Source organism: Sorex araneus, chromosome 3, assembly GCF_027595985.1.
Source record: "Sorex araneus isolate mSorAra2 chromosome 3, mSorAra2.pri, whole genome shotgun sequence".
NCBI classification, from domain to species: Eukaryota; Metazoa; Chordata; class Mammalia; order Eulipotyphla; family Soricidae; genus Sorex; species Sorex araneus.
In genome coordinates, this window is record NC_073304.1 from 33,092,173 (window position 1) to 33,113,543 (window position 21,371).

Sequence of the window (21,371 nt, forward strand, 5' to 3'; positions counted from 1 at the left end):
CGCCTTAACATCCGGGCTTCTCCGTCTTCCGCCCTCTCTCCCCACCCCCCGCCCGCCCCGCGTGTGCCTAACAGGAAGCGGAAGTCAATTGTGCTGAGTCGGGCTGCCGCTAGGCAACCGGGGTCGGTCAAGTGACCCAACCAGCTGACTCTGGTTAAAGGAAGACGCGGTGCCTGGGCTAGTAGCAGCCACGATTACCGGCCGGGAAACCGCGCCGAACCACCATCGTCAGGATGTCGGGCAAAGACCGAATTGAAATCTTTCCCTCGAGAATGTGAGTAAACGATGAAAAGGCGTGAGGAGCAGCACGCCGGCCGGAGCCGCGCCACCTCCTGGCTCTCAGGGTCGGGCCCGGGAGCGAGGCCGCGGTTCCCTTCCACACGCACACACTGTCGTCAATGAACGAGGCGCCTGGCCCTCTGGGGCTCGTGGGGGGCCCGCCGGTCGACCCTCGCATCGGCCCTCGCTCCCCGGATGAGCTGGCCCCTGGATTTATGTAACTACGGGCCGTCGGCGCTCACGCCTCACAGTTCAGAACTGGCTGCGGGGGTTTGCTAAATGCTCCGACGAGGGACGGGTTTACTTCCAAGGGGGCACAGAGGTGGCAGTTTGGGATCGGGTCGAGTCGCCCTTGGAGTGAAAGTTGAATTCGGTCTCGGATCTCTTAGCTCAGGCTCTGAGATCCCCTGAAATGTCACCTGAGAGAATATGTGAGGTGCCGAAGCACTCTTTCCATTGCATCTTGTTTAGACCCCTATTAATATCACCCATCACCTTGTAAAATGATTGTGTGTGTGTGTTTTGGTTTGAGGCCACACCCAAACAGTGCTCAGTCAGGACTTAACTCCTGGCTCTGCGCTCAGGGTTCACTCCTGGCGGGCTTGGGGGGACCATAGAGGGTAACGGGGATCGAACCCCTGTCGGCTGCGTGCAAGACAAGTGCCCTACCCGCCGTGCCGTCGTGCCAGGTGGTAAACTGGGTTTTTTGCTTACATAGCTTCACTGGACTACGTCTTTCCAGTATGAGTGTTTTGATTATTCATCCATGGAACAACCACAAGAAAAGATTCCGTGATTGAACCGTGTCCTAGGATCTTATCAGTTGTGGAGCACCTTTCTCTTTTTGGCCTGAATTCTTTGGCAGAAGTAGGGTCTTGCTACAAAAGTAGGCGTTTGACTAGTTTGCAAAACAGATAAACAAATAGGGGAAGTTTTCTCAGATGTGTCTAATCACCAGTGGGAAATGAAGATTTTTGTTAAACTCTCTTATTTGTAGCAAGGAGTAAAAAACCAGGGTTCTGGCTGTGACTTATCTTTTAATTTTGATCCTCTCTCTTTGGACGTGTTCCAAGTTGTTTTTCCTCATCCTGGCCTTTTGTCAGAATCAGTGGACTCTTAAAACAGTTATATTCAAAGGCCAAACCTAGGTTTTGGTTCCTGCCTGGCTGTCTTCAGCTCTTAGTGAAATGGAGGTGCTTTGTTTCTTCAATTAAGTGAGAGAAGGAAGGTAGTTGTAGAGAAAAACAAAGCTGGTGAAATACACAAGGACCATGATTCCCTTTATAGTAGGAGGAACTAAGTGAGTTGCTGGCACTAAATGATCCATCTCTGGAATTACCAGAGATCTGGTGTGATTTCTAGCAGCCTGACGAAGTCACTGTCCTAGCCTCCAGTCGCTGTTACTTTGTCTGCTTGAATGAAGGGCCTGGTGCACCTACGACCGCAGGGCAAGAGCAGCATAGGACCCTTCCCTGAAGGACCAGCCTGACTGGTCTGAAATAGCGGTGAGGGACCCCAGGTCTCTGAAGCACTGCCTGGGAGACACTCATCCCCCCCTCCCTTCCCTACCCCCAAATGTCTGAGAGTGCTCAGCACTATCAGGACAGTAGCTGTTGTATTTTGGGTGATGCTCAGGGGCTTTTTGCTGGGGGTTGGGGGTCACCACTTGCAGTGCTTGTGGATATCAAACCTGATTCCTGAATGCAAAATATGGTGCTCCATTGTGTACTATCTCCCCACCCCTGCCCTTCATTCTCACAAGGAGACTTTTATTAATCATCTGATTATAGCCCCTGATCTCCCTTCCTTCGGTTGTAGCTAAAAAGGGCTTTCAATTCTGAACCATTGCTTTTTCTGCCTCTTGGACCTGTCTTTCTCAGGTTCATTTAAAATGTAATTGAGAAGGGAAGCGCATGTCTCCTAGTTTGTAGGAGGAAAGAATCTAAACTTCAGTAGTTGCCAGCTCACAGGTAAAACTTTTCAAATCTCATTGACTGACCAACACTGACTAAAAAGCTGTAAGTTTTTACTTTGCCTTTCATTTGAGCACTCTCTTTTTTTCCTTTCCGCTTTTTGGGTCACACCTGATGATAGGGATTACTCATGGGGTGCTCACGGGACCATATGGGATGCCAGGGATTGAACCTTGTTGGCTGCTTGCAAGGCAAACACCCTTGCCCCTGTACTATCGCTTTGGCCCCACTTGAACACTCTTGTGTTCCGACTTTCTTCAGCCATCTCTGCTCTAATTGGAATGGAGCTCAGTTCTGCTTTTAGTGGGTATGGAATAAAATCTCTTCACTGCTTTAATGTTTGATAGTAGTCATCATGTTAACTTTTTTGTTTTTATTTTCATACTACAGTGAAAATGACTGAGTTTAGAAAAAATTGTGAGGATGAAAATTGCTTTTTGAGAGCTCACAGTTTAATAAGTGGAAAATCTGATGCAGGAAGTGACTGCTTCTCTTAAGTATTTTTCCCCCAAGGCTTAGCAATGGAGTATTTTGTCCTGTAGTCAGATGTCTCTGTTTCAACTGGAAACAAAGTATCATCCCCAGATTAAGGCCATGCCCTTTTGGTAGGATTGACCAGTTCTAAAATTTGTAAAAGTAGTTTTTTTGTGTTATTCTGTGAAATCTGGGACTTTCAGCCCCTTAGGAACAAGAAGGAGCAAAATAAGTTTGGAGTGGGAGCAAAAGAGACTTTAAAGATGTGGAGTCAACAGAAGTTAGTCAAATCCAGTTTCTACTAAATTCTTGTTGTAAGCCATTGGCAAAGTGTCACGCCTTTGAGCCTTGAATTGAGATTTAAAGTTATAGACTTCACACAGGTGGCATACTAGGTGCTGTAACCTAGGAGAAGATAAAAAATAACATGGTAAATTAGTTCCCCTTTCTCTAGAAACTTGCTGGAATCTGCAGTACAAGATTGGCCTTAAATTTGATCCAGATCATTGAGTCTAAGTTTTGGTGTTAGTGTCAATAATACAGTATGTTAAATGTACACATTGGACAGGCTAGCTCCTGTTCAGGCTGGGTAATAAACCAGCTGCACTTGGTTAGACCTCAGTGAGTACAGGCTGCAAAGTCAGCCACTAAAATAGCAAATTTTTGTTTTTGTTTTCCCCAGAGGGAATTGTTCTGATGCAGGTATGATCTATAGAAGCGGCACTGTGGCACATGGCTGGAATTCCATGCTCTTAGATTAGAACTTTGCGCAATTTACTGGAGTAAAGATCCACCTCAATGAACTGGAGAGATGATACAGTGGGTAGGGCGCTTGCCTTGCACACAGCAGATCTACTTTCAATTCTGACCCCTTATATGGTTTCCCCAAGTCCCACCAGAAATGATCCTGTGCACCTCTGGGTGTGGTTCCAAGAAAACAAAAATAAACACACAAAAAATTCTGGCCCAAGTTTTCACCATGCCTTTTCTTCTAGAGTATTGTTTCACTTACTCTAAGTGAAACAACTCAAACTTACTGTTTCACTTTCCTGAACCTCTTTTTTTCTACTTTTCAAGGTAATGTATAAATTTTCATCTTTGTTATTTTAGTCCTATATATTATTGACCCTATGTATTCCAGTGGTTAAAAGTTTTTAATATAACCTAAAAATTTAGCCAGAGATCATTTGATAAGTGCCATTTTATAGTTTTTACACTAATCATATGAAATTATATATCACCTTAAGATCACAGGTCTGGCATATGGCAGCAAAATAGAAATGTTATTTTCTGCTGTTGCTTTCTTGACCTCAGTATTGGTGTTTCTGATGGACAAAAATTGAAATGTGGAGGTAAAGAAATTTGCGACTTCTTAGGGATGTTTGTATTTATAATTTCTGAATTATTTTCAAATTAATAAAATGATTATCTTGATTAATGATATAAATACTTTTCATAGAAAAAGTAATATGTCCATTGTTTAAAAATGCAAATGATATAAAAGAATGTAACAGTAAAATCATTCTTTTCACTTAGTGCCATTTCTCAAATGAAACTCACCAGTTTCTGTAAATCACTATACATTAGTACTTTTATCCCTTTACATAACGAAGTATAATCTAAAGGGTACATCTGTCTTTCCCTTTTTGTATAGTTGTATGCAAGCCTCTATAAAATTAGTCATGACTTATGGCACATTTAACTTCTTTTCATATTTTTACTGTTGCACTAAGGCTAGAATACTCATCCTTAATCTTGTATATTTTGTACATGAGCTGGAATACATATGTAGGAAAAATTCCTTATAGTGGGATTGTTGGTTTTTGAACGTTTCAGATTTTGATATATATGTTAGTGGACAGACAATTTTTTGGTTTTTTTTTGCTTTTTGGGTCACACCCAGCGATGCTCAGGGGTTACTCCTGGCTCTGCACTCAGTAATTACTTCTGGCGGTGCTTGGGGAACCATATGGGGTGCCGAGGATTGAACCCAGGTCAGCTGCATGCAAGACAAACGCCCTATGCGCTGTACTATCGCTCCAGCCCTGGACAGATAATTTTTAAAGTCTGTAATGTACCTCCAATGTAAGGTAGTAAACTATGTTGACATCATAAAGTAGGATTTCTCATCAATTGTAACTCTAGATATTGGCTAAAGTTTTTTGTTTTAAATAAATAATTTTCTGAGAACACTGATGAAAATCTACAGTTTCAAAATTTTTAGTTATATCTACCAGCTAGACAGAGCTAGATGTGAATGGAGACGTTACTGGTGCCCACTCGAGCAAATCAAAGATCAACGGGATGACAAACTGATACAAGTGATCTACCAGCTACAAATGCTTTATGATCTAACTCAGTTTGAAAAAGGGCAATTTATGTAGGAGCTGTTTTATTTCTTTTGAACATTTGGAATAGCTATCTTTAATTTTGTCTTATAGGGCACAGACCATCATGAAGGCTCGGTTGAAAGGTGCACAGACAGGTCGAAACCTCTTGAAGAAAAAATCTGATGCCTTAACTCTTCGATTTCGACAGATCCTAAAGAAGATAATAGAGGTAGAAGAAACTTTGCTTAGGACAGTATTTACTTTAGAATTAGTAAGAAATATTCAGTGTGACCCTTACATTTTATTGTACTTTATCATTTTGATTTTTTTAAGTAAATGTGCCATTAAAATGTATTCCCCTTCTTCCTTGTTGTTGCAACCTGGAACAATAGCGCATAGTAGAGTTCATTTTGGTAATTTTTTTTTTTTTTGGCTTTTTGGGTCATACCCAGTGATGCACAGGGGTTACTCCTGGCTCACACACTCAGGAATTACTCCTGGCAGTGCTCGGGGGACCATATGGGATGCTGGGAATCAAACCCAGGTCGGCCTCGTGTAAGGCAAATGCTCTACCTGCTGTGTTATGATTACAGTCCTGGGTCTTTACTATTTTCTGTTTAATACCCAACTCTCCTCAGTTCCAAGAGGAGTTGTTTTTAACAGTTTGGTTTGTGGCCTTTCATTCCCTTTTTCTTTTTTGTGTGCAGTGCCTGGCCTCGAACCCAGGGCCTCATGCATGCAAGACAAGTTTTCTACTGAGCCATATCCCCAGCCTCCCTCCCCCACACCCCTGCCTTTTTTTGTTTTCCTTTTTAGGTATTGCTTTTCCAAATATGCACAAAGAATAACCTGTGTGGCTATATACAGTCATACACATGGATATTTTCACCATGAAATTAAGATATTTACTCATAGATAATATCTATAGTTGTATAAAGCATAGTGTTTTATTTATATATATATACATGTATATAAAACTTGCATAATATTTGCATATCTAATTCACTGCCTTCCTGCCCCCAAATAAATTCTTAGATAACTAAATTTTTTTTTTTTGGTGGTGATGGGAGGGTTTGGGTCACATGTAGCAGTGCTCATGGCTTCTCCCGGCCCTGCACTTAGGGATAACTCTTGGTAGGGCTGGGAGCACCATATGGGGTGGTATAGAATCTGGTTTGGCCGTGTCCTAGGCAAGCACCCTGTCCTCTGCGTTGTCTCTCAGGCTCCGTGTACCTAAAATTTTTGTTGTAATTTAAAAAAGATATTTTCCAAATTGCCAAAATTGTTACACTAATTTATGACTACCATATGATGAGTGAGAGGACATTGTAAATATTTTGCCTGATTGAAGGCTGTTGTGTTTGAGTCTTTTGGGTTACAGTTGATGTCTTATTTTAATTTTTGCTACTTTGGATTATTTGTGAGGTTAAGCTTTCATGTCTATTGAAATTTGATGTCATTCATACTAGAGAGAGAATAAAGGGGCAAGGCACATGCCTTGCATGCATCTGTCCTTAGCTTGACTGGTACCACATATGTTTCCCTGACAGAAATGATCCCTAAACACAGCTGAGTGTGGCCCCGAAACAACAAATTGATTTTGTTGGTGACTTTTTTATTTTTTGTAGAACTTCTTGATATGTTATAATTGGTGTATAAAATGTTCAAAATATTTTCTCTGAAGTTTTTATTACTTTTTGCCTCAAAAATATATAAAAAAAATTTATTCCGCATTCTTTTCATGGTGTGACCAGAGATAGCCGGGTATGGTGCTTGTATACCTGGTTGCAGTGCTTGTCACGGAGCCCACATTTGGTTGCTTGTGTTGGGGACTGCAAACTTTGTTGTGGTGCTGGGAATCCCAAGCGGCAGAGCCACTGAGATCCCATGGAGTGAACTCTTGGGTATTCACTTTAGGTATTCCAGGCTGTTAGTTTTGCTACCCAGTTAGCCCTGGACCATTTTATTTTATTTTTTTAATTTATTTTTATTTTTTTGTTTTTGGGTCACACCTGGCAATGCACAGGGCTTACTCCTGGCTCTGCACTCAGGAATCACTCCTGGCGGTGCTCAGGGGACCATATGGGATGCTGGGATTTGAACCCAGGTTGGCCGCCTGCAAGGCAAACGCCCTACCCGCTATGCTATCACTCCAGCCCAGCCCTGGACCATTTTAAATTAAAAAAAATAAAAAGCCAGAGAGATAGTGCAGTGGGTAAGGTGCTTTCCTTGCAGGCAGCCAACTGATTGCCAGCACCGGGTGTAGTTCCCTGAGCACTGTCAGGGGTGATTCCTGATGAGTGTGGCCCAGAAATAAAACTAGTAGGGACTCAGACATGTGATTCAGTGGTAGATTACTTGTGCTGTATGTGTGAGGCCCTGGATTAGAGTGTTGGCCTGGCCAGAAAGCAGCAAGAAAGAAAAATAATACCTTAGAGTCAGGGAAGACAATAGCTCAGGGATCAGGGACTCCTAGTTTGCATGCATGAGGTCCTGCATGGCCTGGGCTAACCCTTGACCCCCAACTACCCCTGATGGTGGCCTTGGTGGCCCCAGTGGCCTCCAGCACTGTTGTGCCCAAGCAGCACTGCAGTGTTAGGCTCTAACATTGAACTCTGTGGTCTGGGTGGCTAAATATCACTGGAAATGACCCTGGGGACATCTAAAGTGACCTTCAGGATATGGAAGCACTGCTTGGGAACTCTTCCTCTCCCAATAGTACTTATATTTGTGTGGTCAAATCTGTTAGTCGTTTTTTATTTATACAACTTTTCCTCTGTATAGGTTCTAAGTATTATGTATAAAAGGAGGTGTTTTAGTGCTGGAGAAATAGCATCGCAGGTAGGGGACTTGCCTAGCACATGGCCTACATGGCTTTGAACCCCGACATCCCATATGGTCCCCCATGCACTGCCAGGGTAATTCCCAAGTACAGAGCCAGAAATAACTGCAGAGTGTGCCAGGTATGCCCTGCCCCTTGCCCCACCCTACGGACATTTTATTTTTTTATTTAAAAAAAAATTTCTTTTTTATTGAATATCTGTAAGATAGGCCATTACAAAGCTGTCCATAATTGGGTTTCAGTCATACAGTGATCCAGCACCCATCCCTCCACCAGTGTACATTTCCCACCACAATGTCCCCCCTTCCCTCCCACCATTCCCCAATACCACATCCCCCCACCCCCAGCCTCCCTCTAAGAGAGGCACTTTCAAGAAGGGCATTTTATAGTCTGTGTATTACGTATAATGCTTTGCAAAACCTAACAAGATTATAGTAGTATTTCATAGTGTTTTCTTTTTTTTTTTTTTTTTTTGCTTTTTGGGTCACACCCGGCGATGCACAGGGGTCACTCCTGGCTCTGCACTCAGGAACCACCCCTGGCGGTGCTCGGGACCATACGGGACGCCAGGAATTGAACCCAGGTCGGCCACGTGCCAGGCAAACGCCCCACCTGCTGTGCTATCGCTCCAGCCCCTTCATAGTGTTTTCTAATGCCATCTTTAATATTTCTCTTCCTTTGCCTCTCCCTCCCCCACACCTCCTTTCTCTGTGTGTGAGGTAGGACCTTGACCATATCATTTTATAAATGGATAACTTATTGAATCTTTAGTAAAGATTCAATAAGTGCAATAAGTAATATTGAATAACTTATTGAACTTATTGAATCTTTACTAAAACCCCATATATGCCTAGGATTGATTCTAAACTCTCCACTCTGTTTCATTGACATCATTTCTAGTACCAAGTTGTTTCCTTGTAGCTCTACATTTTTAGTATTTATCAAAGTAACTCCATACCATCTCCCAGTTTTTCTTTTTCCAATAAAATGATCGGGTATACTCACCTTGAATAGCCTAGATGTGTGTTAGAATCACTACCCTTAGGATTTTGACTGTACTGCAGTGAACTGAAATTAACCAAATCAGCTTGGTCCCATTCAAAATGCAGAAGGGTCCTTCAGTAAAGATTCATTTTTTGTAGGAAATTGCTTTGCACATGTACTTGCAAGGATGTGCTCTTCCCTGGAGCTCCATCCACAGCACCTGAGGTCGATATTAAAAGAAGATGACTATATGATTTTCCCTTGTTAAAACCTCTTTGATTCTGCTATTTGGTTTGTAATTTTTCAGACTAAAATGTTGATGGGCGAAGTAATGAGAGAAGCGGCTTTTTCTCTTGCTGAAGCCAAGTTTACAGCAGGGGATTTCAGGTATGACAAAATGGAGATTTTTTTAAAAAGGGCAAAGTGCTTTTATGTACATTATTTTAAAACTACTTTAAATTTAGAACTGTGCAAGTATTAAGTTAATACTTGCATTAAAGAGCATATTAATAAGGAAGAAGGCTTTAGCCCATTTGTAATTTCAGTCTTTATTAATGCCTGATGTATCTATTGCATAGTTGCAGTACAGGATGCTTTGTTTTCTATACTGCAGCTTTGTAACTGAAACATAATTTTGTAGCAAACATTCCTCCATCCTTTTTAAAAATGGGGCAGAATATATTTCTCTAGGTATATGTACCTTATTAATATTTTCTTCTAATACTGAACCTTTGGATTGATTTTCAGGTTGATTTTTCAGGTTTTTGTAATGATAGAAAAGGTGTCGTGAACATCTTCATGAATTTATGTTCTGTTTAATCATTTCCTTTAGGACACATTTTTGAGACTAACAATTGTTGCTTAAAGGGCATATATTTTAGGGCTTTTGTCATTTCAATATATTCTTTACAAAGCATATAAAATGATTAATTGCTTTACCTAGAAGTTTTGTCAGTTTTTATTAAGTAAGTTCTCAGTTTTAGTTCAGTGCCTCCTTAAAGTTTAGAAGGAACAAAGGAATTTACTCTCTTTTTTTTTTTTTTTTTTAGTTTTATTATTTCCTTCTATATAATGGAACAGGGGAGGGACTCCCAAGGAATGCTTAGGAGTCCTGGGACCACTGGGGTGATACTTGGCTAAACAGACGGGACCAGTGCTTGGGCTGTGGCTCATGCTGGCATTGCTTGGAGTCACTAGTACTATACCCAGAGGTGCTTGGGGCACACCAGGGTCACACCTGGTATTGCCACCATGACTGAGCTGGGCATGCATTGCTTGGTGATAACCTCAAGGTCTTGTGCATGCAGAGTACTTCTGTCTACTGCCTTATGTCCTGGGCCCGTTAGTCTTTACCAGATGATGCCGTAGCTCTTTTATTTTCTTTTATATTGGTATGTAGTTGGTATAGAACATATTAGTTACAGTGTAGATGTGTTTGCATTTTGTGAAATGGTGGCCACTAAATCTAGTCTCTCTATGCTGTTACTTTTTTTTTTTTTCTAATTTTGAGAACTCACAATGTATACTTAGTGATTGTTTCATTTTGGGGCCAGGCCACACCCAGCAGTGCTTGGTTGCTGTTCCTGGTTCTGTGCTTGAAGATTGTTCCTGGTAGTGGGGGACCCTGTGGTGCCAGGGATCTAATCCAGGCCTCCCACAATGCTCAGTTCATTGAGCTCTTTTTCCAGTTGTCTGTTAGTCACTTTCAAATAAGCTACACAGCATTTTATTAACTGTAGTTACCTTGCTGTAGAGTGCCTTGCTTCTGAGCTTATTTCTAATAGAATTGCCTTATTCATAAGTCTTACAGCCTGAGGGGCCTGAGCTCTTTGAAGGTAACAGATTGTGGTGTTGGTGGGATAACAAATTGCTTTCACTTTTCTAGAATAGAGGGAAATGAACAGTGTGCCAGAGGCGAGTCAATATGTTTCAGAATAGTTATGGGAAAAATATTTTGTTAATGATAGGTCAGTCATAAATGGAAGTAACAAAGGTTCTGAGTAAAGGAACTGACCAACTGCTTAACCAGCTTAATAGCAAACCTAGAAGGACCATTTTCTCCACGTTGTATTAACAGAATAAAAATGCCTTGTACCACATCTGACTGCAAATTCAGCGTTGGTACTTTAACATCAGTCCAATATTTTCCTACGCCTCTGTTCATTCTTTGCTCATTGAGGCCTCCTCTGACAGCTGTGATTTTTCTCTTTTTTTGGAAAAAGAATGATCAAAACCTACTTGTGACATCTCACTGTTGTTACTATCTAGTGAATTCTTTCAGGTACATTTCTTACCATCAAAACTCAAATAAAGACTTTCTTTTTCTACAGCACCACTGTTATCCAAAATGTAAATAAAGCCCAGGTGAAGATTCGAGCAAAGAAGGATAATGTAGCAGGTGATTTTTAAAAATTCTTTATAACCCTTAGAGGGGGAAAATGGCATTTAAAACTTGACTTGTCTATACAGCAAATTTTTATTTCTTCACATTTATTTATTTATTTATTTATTTTAGTAACATTTATTATTATTTGTGGGTTTGGGCCAGACCTGGTGGTGCCTAGGAGACCCATTTTTTTAATTGCCAGAGATCAAACTGGGGTCATCTGCATTCAAGGCAAGCGCTTTAACCTATGTATTATATAGTCCCAAGATTTTATTTCTCTCTACCTGTTGTTTTGTTTCAGTGACGGGGCGTTGCACTCTTTCCTGGCTGTGATATTCATACATTTTTCATACAGCAGGATTTTGATGTCCCATTTTCTCTTCTACTGAGAGCTAGTAATTCACTTTGCATGTTAAACTATTATAATGTGGTTGCCAGGTGATGGGGCGTAGGGAGAGGAAAGTTGTTGTTTGTTCGATATGAAATTAGTTTTCTTATAGTATGAATGCCCTTCTAGAAATTGGCTGTACAACAGTGCCTACAGCTAAAATATTAGTATTATGCACTTAAAATGTCAAGAGGATAGATCTCATGTAAAGTATTATTTTTTTATTTTTGTCTTAGGACCATACCCAGCAGTGCTTGGAGGCTATTGCTTCTAGCCATGCTCTGGGGACTATGCAGTGCCCAGGACTGACCTCAGGCTTACTGCATGCAGAGCATGGGCTCAACCCATGAGCTCTCTCTCCGTCCCCTCATGTTCATTACTCTTAACGTGTACCACACACAGAGGAAAGGGGACTCAACTCTTTTAGAGTTGATGAGTATGTTTATTATATTGATTGTGGTGATACCAGTTTATTTGTATGTCTCAGCTCTTCAAAATCCATACATTAAATATAAGTACCTCATTGAAGCTGAAAGAAGAAAATTTATAACAACCATTTATAAATTTAATACAGTATAATTTGACTTTTAAATGGGAACGAACATTTAAAAAGACAGATTTCTGAATTATTTCATTGAAACTGGGTACAATTCCAGAAGTCTTGACTTTTGAGTCTTTGTTAGAACAGAAACACAGGAATCCCTGGTTGGGGACCCATACTTCAAGGACAAGCTGTGAACCCAGTTTTGTTTCTGTGTTTAACAGGTGTTACTTTGCCCGTGTTTGAACATTACCATGAAGGAACTGACAGTAAGTATGAAACGACGCTGGTATATTTCTGGAATCTTACTTCTTTTTATATTAACTTTAGTTGGAAAATGGTGTTCAATAAGCCTTCTTTGAATTCACTGGTTTCGATGTGAGAGGCTCTTTTATCTGCTATAATTCAGACAACAATTAATTAGAGGTGTTATGAGAGGGAGTAACAGGATCTTGTACATGTCTTTAAATATTTTATTTCAACCTAGAAATAGAAATATGTTGCAATCTTGCCATTTGAAAATGTTAAGGCCAACACAGTATGAATCACTATTTTGACTTCTCTGTGCCTTTCTACATAAAATGCACCCATAATATATAGTTTATAATTTCCAGTTTGGAACTCTTTGTCTACTGTGATGCAGTCTGAGTGCTGAGTCTTTCCAGATTTTTTGGGGGATGGTGGGGGTATCTCAAATCCAGTGGTGCTTGGAACCGTGAACCCAGTGTTCCTGCATGCAGAGCATTCCCTCCTGCTCTTTGCACTATCTGCCTGGCCTTTCCTAAATTTATATATTCTGTTTACAATAGTTTATGGTAAATTTTCTTAATTTGATAGTAATTGGGGGCAGTAGCACATCTTTATTAATAGAGTTTTTCCTGAGTGATCAGCTTTTTTCCCCATAGAAACAATAATGGGTTTTTTGGTATTCATCTTTTGCTGGGCTGCTGAGAGAAGTCTGGCAGTATAAGGAAGTAGCAGAGAATCAGCCGAGTGACTCACTCTGGTATGGTTATCATGAAGGAAGAGCTACAAAAGGAAGGGTGTACATTTGATTCATTCAGCCAGTTGGTGGGATGAAGTTGGTTAAAACTTATCTGCTTATATTTAGAGTAGTATCCTGAAATGTCTTCAGCAGCATGTCCTGTTTGAGGCACAAGATTGGCACTTTGTGTTGCATGTAACAAGGGTTTGTGCATTGTTTTTTCATGTTTGCGATTATTTTGACTTATCTTTTCAGGAACTTGAAGGAAAAGACTATTTCCTCTCTAATGACGATTATTGTTTGGCTGGTTCTTTCAGGCTATGAACTGACTGGTTTAGCCAGAGGTGGGGAGCAGTTGGCAAAATTAAAAAGAAACTATGCCAAAGCAGTGGAACTTCTGGTAGAACTGGCGTCATTGCAGGTAGGTAGCAGAAGAACTGGAGATCTTTCCTCTGAGCACGCTGTACTTAGTACATTCACTTGTTTTCATGAGCCTGTGTGAAATGAGCTAAAGATTTAGTTCTGGTTTCTGAAGTTTGGGTGGTGTACATTGTTCTTGCTTTTACTACTAACAGAATATTTTGTAGTGGTACAGTTTTCTTCTATGCTAGGTAAGAGCAGCAACAGTCCAGATTAGATTTAAATGTAAATATGGCTTATATAAACATGTTTATGTAAACATGTTAATTGTAAATATGGCTTATATAAACATGTTATTGTTTTCTCTTTCTGCCTAAACCATATATATTTAGGTGATTAATGAACAGTTTTCTCCTTTTGAATTTTACAATTTTGCAGCACACTTTTAATTCCATGTAGATTACAATAGCATAGAAAGTGTTAGTTCTATGACAGTTTCATTCTGTCTTTGAGACACATTGAATAGTGGTAGTCTCGGGTTCCAGATGTACTTTACATCTGAGGAGAACCAAGTGAACAGTACATTATTAGAAAGACTTTGAGCTTCCTAGTTAAACACCGTTAATTTTTTCTCTTATTTTAGACTTCCTTTGTTACTTTGGATGAAGCTATTAAGATAACCAACAGGCGTGTAAATGCCATTGAACATGGTGAGTACTCGGCACCTTGTCTATGCCTTTACATTTGTTACACAGCTGCCAGGAACAGGGGACTGGATGCACAGTGAAAATCATATTCTTGCTGGAACGAGGACAGCAGATCAGTCAGAGCTGGGTTTCATGGAAGGGTTTTGACAAAAGGTATGTGTATGATTTGGGGTGGATTTACCGAAGAGAGGGGTGACTTAAAAATTGTGTGTTTTTTTTTCCCCTTATTTTTTCATTTGTGACTAAATAGTGGAAGCCATTTTTTAAGAGTTCTACTGATGTTTTTACTTCTTTCCCCCAAACACTGTTTTATGTCATTAAATTTTATATATATATGTATGTACATATACATATATATCTATATATCTATATCTATATCTATATCTATATCTATATATTTGCTTTTTGGGTCACGCCTGGCGTTGCACAGGGGTTTCCTCCTGGCTCTGCACTCAGGAATTACTCCTGGCGGTGCTCAGGGGACCATATGGGATGCTGGGAATTGAACCCGGGTCAGCCACATTCAAGGCAAACATCCTACCAACTGTACTATCTCTCCAGCCCCATTAAATTCTATTTTTAAGCCTCCTCTCCCTTAGACTTTGTGCCTAAACTTGTGTTATTCTTGACTTCTAAAAATAAGTGTTCTATTTGATGTACTTATTTTCAGTCTTAGAAAATTAGATTGCTAAAGAAACAGTTTAAAGCAACATTCAAGTTAAGGAAAAAAGCAAGATTTGAATAGCAAAGAAATTATTTTGTTTGGTCCTATATTAATGGGAAGTTATTTTTGAAAAACTCATAACACGTATCCTGACTGCTTGCTTAGTACAAGATCTGTACATAGAATCAAACAAATGTATAGGGTTCTAACACTCAAGGGGTTCATATTCTAGATGCAAAATAGGCTGATTCTACACAAAGGAAAACTGTGTTGGTCATGTGCAAGGCAGGTGCCCTACCCATGTACTATCTCTCCAGCCATTGTTCTACTTCTAAAATTTAATATTTTTATCTTTTTTTAAAAAATTATATGGTGTAGTATTATTGGGAGTGGCATTGGGTTGTACTAGCAGTGCTCAGGGGTAACTCCTAGCAGTACTTGTGGTACCATATGTAGTGTGGGGGATTGAATTGTGGTTGACAGTATGCCTTTACCCTTGTACTGTGTCTCCAACCCAAGCATTTTTTTTAAAACTTTTTTTAATTGAATCACTGTAACAGAACATTAGAAAGCTGTTCATGGTTCATGATTCAGTCATACAGTGTTTCAACACCCGTCCCTCCACCAGTGTCCTCAGGTTCCCTCCCACCACCCTCTTCTCTCACCCCCTGCTTGCCTCTATGGCTGCACTTCTCTGTTTCTCTGTCTCTGTCTCTGTCTCTCTCTCTCCTTTTGATTTTTTTTTTTTTAATTGAATCACCATGTGGAAAGTTACAAAGTTCTCAGGCTTATGTCTCGCATTACTGTTTTTAACTTGCATTGCTGCTACACCATGCCCACCATCAAAATATGCCAGAATCCCTGTACCGTTATCTTAGCCTCTCAAATTCCCTTGCCCCCTCAGATCACTGTATTGATGTTATCTCAGGGATGTTTATAATCCTGAGTCTAATTCCTTAGTGCTCCTTTGCTTAAAATAGTGAATGGCTATTTAAGGGGCTGGAGCGATAGCACAGCGGGTAGGGCGTTTGCCTTGCACGCGGCCGACCCGGGTTCGATTCCCAGCATCCCATATGGTCCCCTGAGCACCGCCAGGGATGGTTCCTGAGTGCAGAGCCAGGAGTAACCCCTGTGCAGAGCCAGGTGTGACCCAAAAAGCAAAAAAAAAAAAAAAATAGTGAATGGCTATTTAAAAGAATGTCTGTGGCTTGAACTAGGAATATGGTTCAGTAGTAAAGCAGTGCCTCGTATATGTGATTTACTCCCCAGCACAAACAAAAAATCTAAACTAACATCTGTAGCTCAGTGTTAGATATTAAGATTCAGTATACTGGAGATATCTATTTGTCTGTCTATCTATCTATCTATCTATTTATCTATCTATCTATCTATCTATCTATTCCTTTTAACTGTGGGTTGTGACCCATATGAGGTCTTAGGAAATAATTTAAAAATAAATTTAAGGTTATGAATAAATGTTTGATTTGTATACTTATAGCTATCAGAGTCACATAAAAGAAATTTCCAGGTGAAAAGGGGTTGTGAGGAAAATGTCTAAGAAGCCCTAGTATATATCGTGTCCAGTGTTATTTGTCTGTAGAAAAGATGACAGACAGAAGGACAAGTACCACAATATTTACAACAGGAACTTTTGTTATTATATTTACCTCATTTTATTTGTATTTCATTTTTTCCTACATTAAGAAAAATGTACATCTTATTGAGTTAGGAAAAAACTTCTTAAATGCATGAGTTCTATTAAAATTTATTAAATAAATTTAATAAACAAAGAATTATTATACTTGGTTATTTTTTAAAAATTTTATTTTATTGAATCACCGTGAGATAGTTACAAGCTTTCATGTTTGGGTTACAATCACACAATGATCAAACACCCATCCCTCCACTGGTGAACATTCCCCACCACCAATATCCCAGTATACTTCCCCCTTCCCACCGTCCCCCTGACTCCATGGCAGACAATATTCCCCATACTCTCTCTCTACGTTTGGGCATTATGTCTTGCAACACAGGCACTGAGAGGCTATTATGTTTGGTCCATTATCTACTTTTGGCACACATATCCCATCTCAACTGATTCCTCCAGCCGTCATTTTCTTAGTGATCCCTTCTCTGTTCCATCTGCTTTCTCCCCTCCGCTCATGAAGCAGGCTTATACTTGGTTATTCTTTAAAATGAAACAATGATTTAGATTTGGTGTCTCCCAAATAAAAAGAAACTGGAATTAATCATTCAAGAAGTACTTACTGCATTTTAAAAAAGATTTCAAGTTTTTTGTTTGTTTTTATTTCATTTTTATAAAGTTCATAATAGTTCATTACATTTAATATTCCGAAAACCATACCACCGCCATGCACCTTCTCACCACCATATGAGGAAAGTTGTGTGAAGATTGTTGTATTTCATGTTGGAGCCATTTAAGTCCTTATATATGAGATTACAGGCATGTATGTTAAACCCAAACAAAATGTGTGCTACTTTTGGTGGACTAGAGTATAAGAGGTCCTGCGCACTCCAGGATGATCTGCAGCATTCTCTTCCGGAAGCTTTATTTCAGGGTTTCTGGATCATGGCTGTTGATGAGATTATATGGCACCAAGAGGCAGTTTGTGAGGGTGACTGCCTAGCTACTGGAAAACTAGGGAGCTGGGGGGAGAAGGCCTAGTTCTTCTCTGAGCAAGCTTGGAAATCACAGTCACGGGTCCCACATACTTGTGTTTTTCTGCAGGTTCACTCATAGGTGAGGCTCATCCGAGCCTGTGGCGAGCGGCCTTGAGTATGGCTACGCGGTTGGGTTCTGGAGGTTTTCCATCGCCAGGGTTCTGGTGGCGCGGGGAGGGAGACTCAACCCGCTCCCCCCTCCGAGTTGCCCCCGGTGAAGACAGCCCGCGCGGGGTCAGGATGTCAAGATTTCAAGTTCTTACTTGATTATTTTTAAACCTAGTTATCATTCCTCGGATTGAACGTACCCTTGCTTATATCATCACAGAGCTGGATGAGAGAGAACGAGAAGAATTCTATAGGTTTGTTGAAATTAGCAACTTTTGATTATTTTTGTTTCCATATTATAAAAAGTGTTTGCTAACACTTGTTGATTTAGGAATTTTGGTGTTATCATCGATTGTTTTATTGATAGGATACAAGAAATAGTATTGCTAAAGGCTGTAGAGATAAATCTATGCCAGGTTCTGCATGTACCTGAAATACTGCATCTGAAAAAATTTTATGATAAATTTTATGAAAAAAAATAGTTTCTCTAGGGCCTGTAGATTTATCTCTACAGGCCCTAGAGAAACTATTATTATACTTGGTTAATCTTTAAAATGAAACAATGATTTAGATTCGGTGTCTCTCGAATAAAAAGAAGCTGGAATTAATCATTCAAGAAGTACTGCATGTTTACTGTGTAACTATAAAGTACTTGGGGGCAATTATAACAGTATAAATCGTACCATTAGGGAATTATTACTGTATTTGGATAGAAATGATTCATATACATGAATTGATTATGAACATTTAGAGGTAAGAGGGACCAGAACTCAATAGGTATTGTATAGGAGTCTGTTCTGGAAGGAGTAGGAGATAAGAAAAAGCAGGACTACCAGGGAAGACATGTCCATCTTAGACCCTGAGTAGGATCTAAGTGTAATTTATAATGTTATCTCAGGTTTTTTGGGCTGTCAGTGATATTGATGGCTATACACACACACACACACACACACACACACACACACACACACACACACACACACACACACACACACACACACACACTTCACATCTGAGTTATTCTCTGGTCTCTCAATCTTTTAAAAAAATGCATATAAATTGCAGAAATTGAAATTAGTTTGTTCCTAGTTTGCAGATGTTATTTGATAACAAACACAGATAAATCAAATGTACTTAGTTCTGAAAGTGTTAAAAAAAAATTCCTCCATTTTCACAGGTTAAAGAAAATACAGGAGAAGAAGAAGGTTCTTAAGGAGAAAACTGAGAAGGATTTGGAGCAGCGAAGGGCAGCTGGAGAGGTCATGGTGGAGCCTGCTAATCTTCTGGTAGAGGAGAAAGATGAGGATCTTCTCTTTGAATAATTGTTCCTATTCTGATTCTTCCAGAAATCCTAACACGGCACCATTTAAATCCATGGTGTGTTGGCTTGGTATGTGTGGCTATTTATGTTTGGCCTAAGAATTTCACTGGTTGTAAAATTTCCCTGGATACACATTTATGGGATTACTTTGTGGAACCAGTTCAACCACCATTTATCACAGGTGGGATCCAGGAACTTGTACAAGTATCTGCACTTTACGAAGTGTCTCTTCACTCCATTTCTATGTATTACAAGTGATCTACTTACCAAGCACGTTAGGAAACAGCCCTTAGGAAACAGCTGTGGTCTCAGGCCAACTACTGTTGGAGCATCCTTTGTTCCCACAGTTGCAAACCTTGGTGCAGCTGTCATGAGAACTGCAGCTATCCTTGTGTTATATGATCCTTTCGCCTCAAGCTGTATGGAAACCTTCACATTATTTTTCTTGCATGATAGATTTGTTAGGTCTGTCATGGGAATTTTGTCAATTTCAATGTGACTATGGAACAGTAAAATAATTGTGGAACAAGTGATCTATTATTAATTTACTAGTGAGATGAAGTCATAGTCACGTTCTTATGCTCTAATCAGCATTGTAATTCATGAAGAGCCTCTGCACATATAGGAAGTGGGTAGCCTCCTTTTCTTCTTCCTTCATGTCAGTGTTCTACGTACTGATTATTAAATTTGGGTATAATAATAAATTATGATTGCAAATGAATTGTGGCTTATTGATACTTCTTTCTCAAGCTAAAAAAACCTAGTTTCTGTTTGAATGGTAACATTTTAGTGTTACATTACTACTAACTTGCAGTCCTGCCTCTAGGAAGGTGAGGCTTGTGAGTTGCCAGACCAGGTGACTGAGGTTTTTAGCTATACCAGACACTGCTACTCAGGCTTTCTTGTATCCAATTTCACTTTTGAATAAATGGACATGGGACAGTTTTAGGGCTGGAGCGATAGCACAGCGTTTGGGCTTTCGCCTTTTACGCGGCCAACCCATGTTCGATTCCTCCACCCGTCTCGGAGAGCCCGGCAAGCTACTGAGAGTATGGAGCCCACACAGCAGAGCCTGGCAAGCTACCCATGTATAATGGATATGCCAAAAAAAAACAGTAACAATAAGTCTCTCTATGAGAGATGTTACTGGTGCCCGCTCGAACAAATCGATGAGCAACGGGATGACAGTGACAGTGGGACAGTTTTGTTTTGGGGCCATACCTGGCAGTGCTCAGGGGGACCATATTGGATGCTTGGAATCGAACCTGGGTTGGCTGTGTGCAAGGCAAACGCCCTACTTGCTGTGCTATTGCTCTGTCCTTGGGACAGTAATTTTATAAGACATATATTAAATCAAATGCTATCACTGCCTAGACTTTTTAGAGTACTAATATTCAATAGCTGCTATAAAATAATAGAACTTGTTATGTTTTGGGTACCATCTGATTTACGTTATCATAATAACCCTAATATATGCGTGTATGTGATCTCCCACATTTAAAAAAGGAAAATTAAGACATAGGAGCTTGAGACTAACCCTAGGCAAAGAACATAGTGTTGTATCTAGGATTGGTTGGTAGGTATTTGGGGGATGGGAGGGGAGGTCATACCATTCTAGTGCTCAGGTCATTCCCAGTCATATAAACTGACAGGGATTAAATTGGGTCAGACTTACCCCCTGTTCTATCAGGTCCCTTGGTTGATTTTTCTTTTTTAGTCATTTTAATTTTTTTTCTTAATTTTTTGTCCACATCTGTTAGTGCTGGGGGTGATCAGACAGTGCTTGGGGTAAAACCTGGGCCTCCTGCATGCAATTTAGCCTTTGTTCGTAACCTTCAGAATTCATCCTCTTCCATTATTGATATTTCCTCAATATTTAAAACTTTGTGTAAAGATTAACACATAGGGCGTCTCCTGCAGGTGACTTTCTAGAAAATACTATTGCTGCACACAGAATAAAGTCTGAGATTCAATGTAAATGCAATAGTAAATAGCTGCATTCTAAGTCTTTTGAATGAAGTAGGTAACATCACTTTTAATCCTCCCAACCCCCTCCCCCCCTGTTAAGGGGTAAATCATCCTCATTTTGCAGATAAGAAAACTGTTTTGGAGATACAGTACAGCAGGCAGGGTACTAGAGTTTGAGCCCTGCCAGGAGTGATTGCTGAATGCAGAGCCAGGAGTAAGCTTTGAGCACCACCAGATGTGGACTCAAAACCAAAATCCCTAATTAGCAAGAAAAAACTGAAGATTTGTTTTGGCTATTGAGCAGTACAAGTGATAAAAATCAATTTGAAAATGGGGTAAGAAGCCAGATTACTCTGGGACTATTTTGGGTAGGTCAGAG

The 21,371-nt window shown here is 40.1% G+C and overlaps 1 protein-coding gene across 1 annotated transcript; it reads left to right on the forward strand.

The window, feature by feature from the left end:
• Positions 1-86: 86 nt before the first annotated feature.
• On the forward strand, positions 87-19,745 carry ATP6V1D (ATPase H+ transporting V1 subunit D). Its single transcript, XM_004612342.3, has 9 exons — positions 87-274; positions 5,168-5,285; positions 9,190-9,269; positions 11,213-11,280; positions 12,422-12,466; positions 13,500-13,603; positions 14,186-14,252; positions 17,879-17,957; positions 18,881-19,745. Exons 1-9 carry the CDS (start codon positions 234-236, stop codon positions 19,023-19,025), a joined length of 747 nt encoding a protein of 248 aa, XP_004612399.1. The 5' UTR covers positions 87-233; the 3' UTR covers positions 19,026-19,745.
• The last annotated feature ends 1,626 nt before the right edge of the window (positions 19,746-21,371 follow it).

Bases quoted from the DNA above. Each gene is read 5' to 3' on its own strand.
- ATP6V1D (XM_004612342.3), top strand. From the start codon at position 234: ATGTCGGGCAAAGACCGAATTGAAATCTTTCCCTCGAGAAT. The intron at 9,270-11,212 runs GTATGACAAAAT...CTTTTTCTACAG, and splicing joins TTTACAGCAGGGGATTTCAG to CACCACTGTTATCCAAAATG. The intron at 11,281-12,421 runs GTGATTTTTAAA...TGTGTTTAACAG, and splicing joins AAAGAAGGATAATGTAGCAG to GTGTTACTTTGCCCGTGTTT.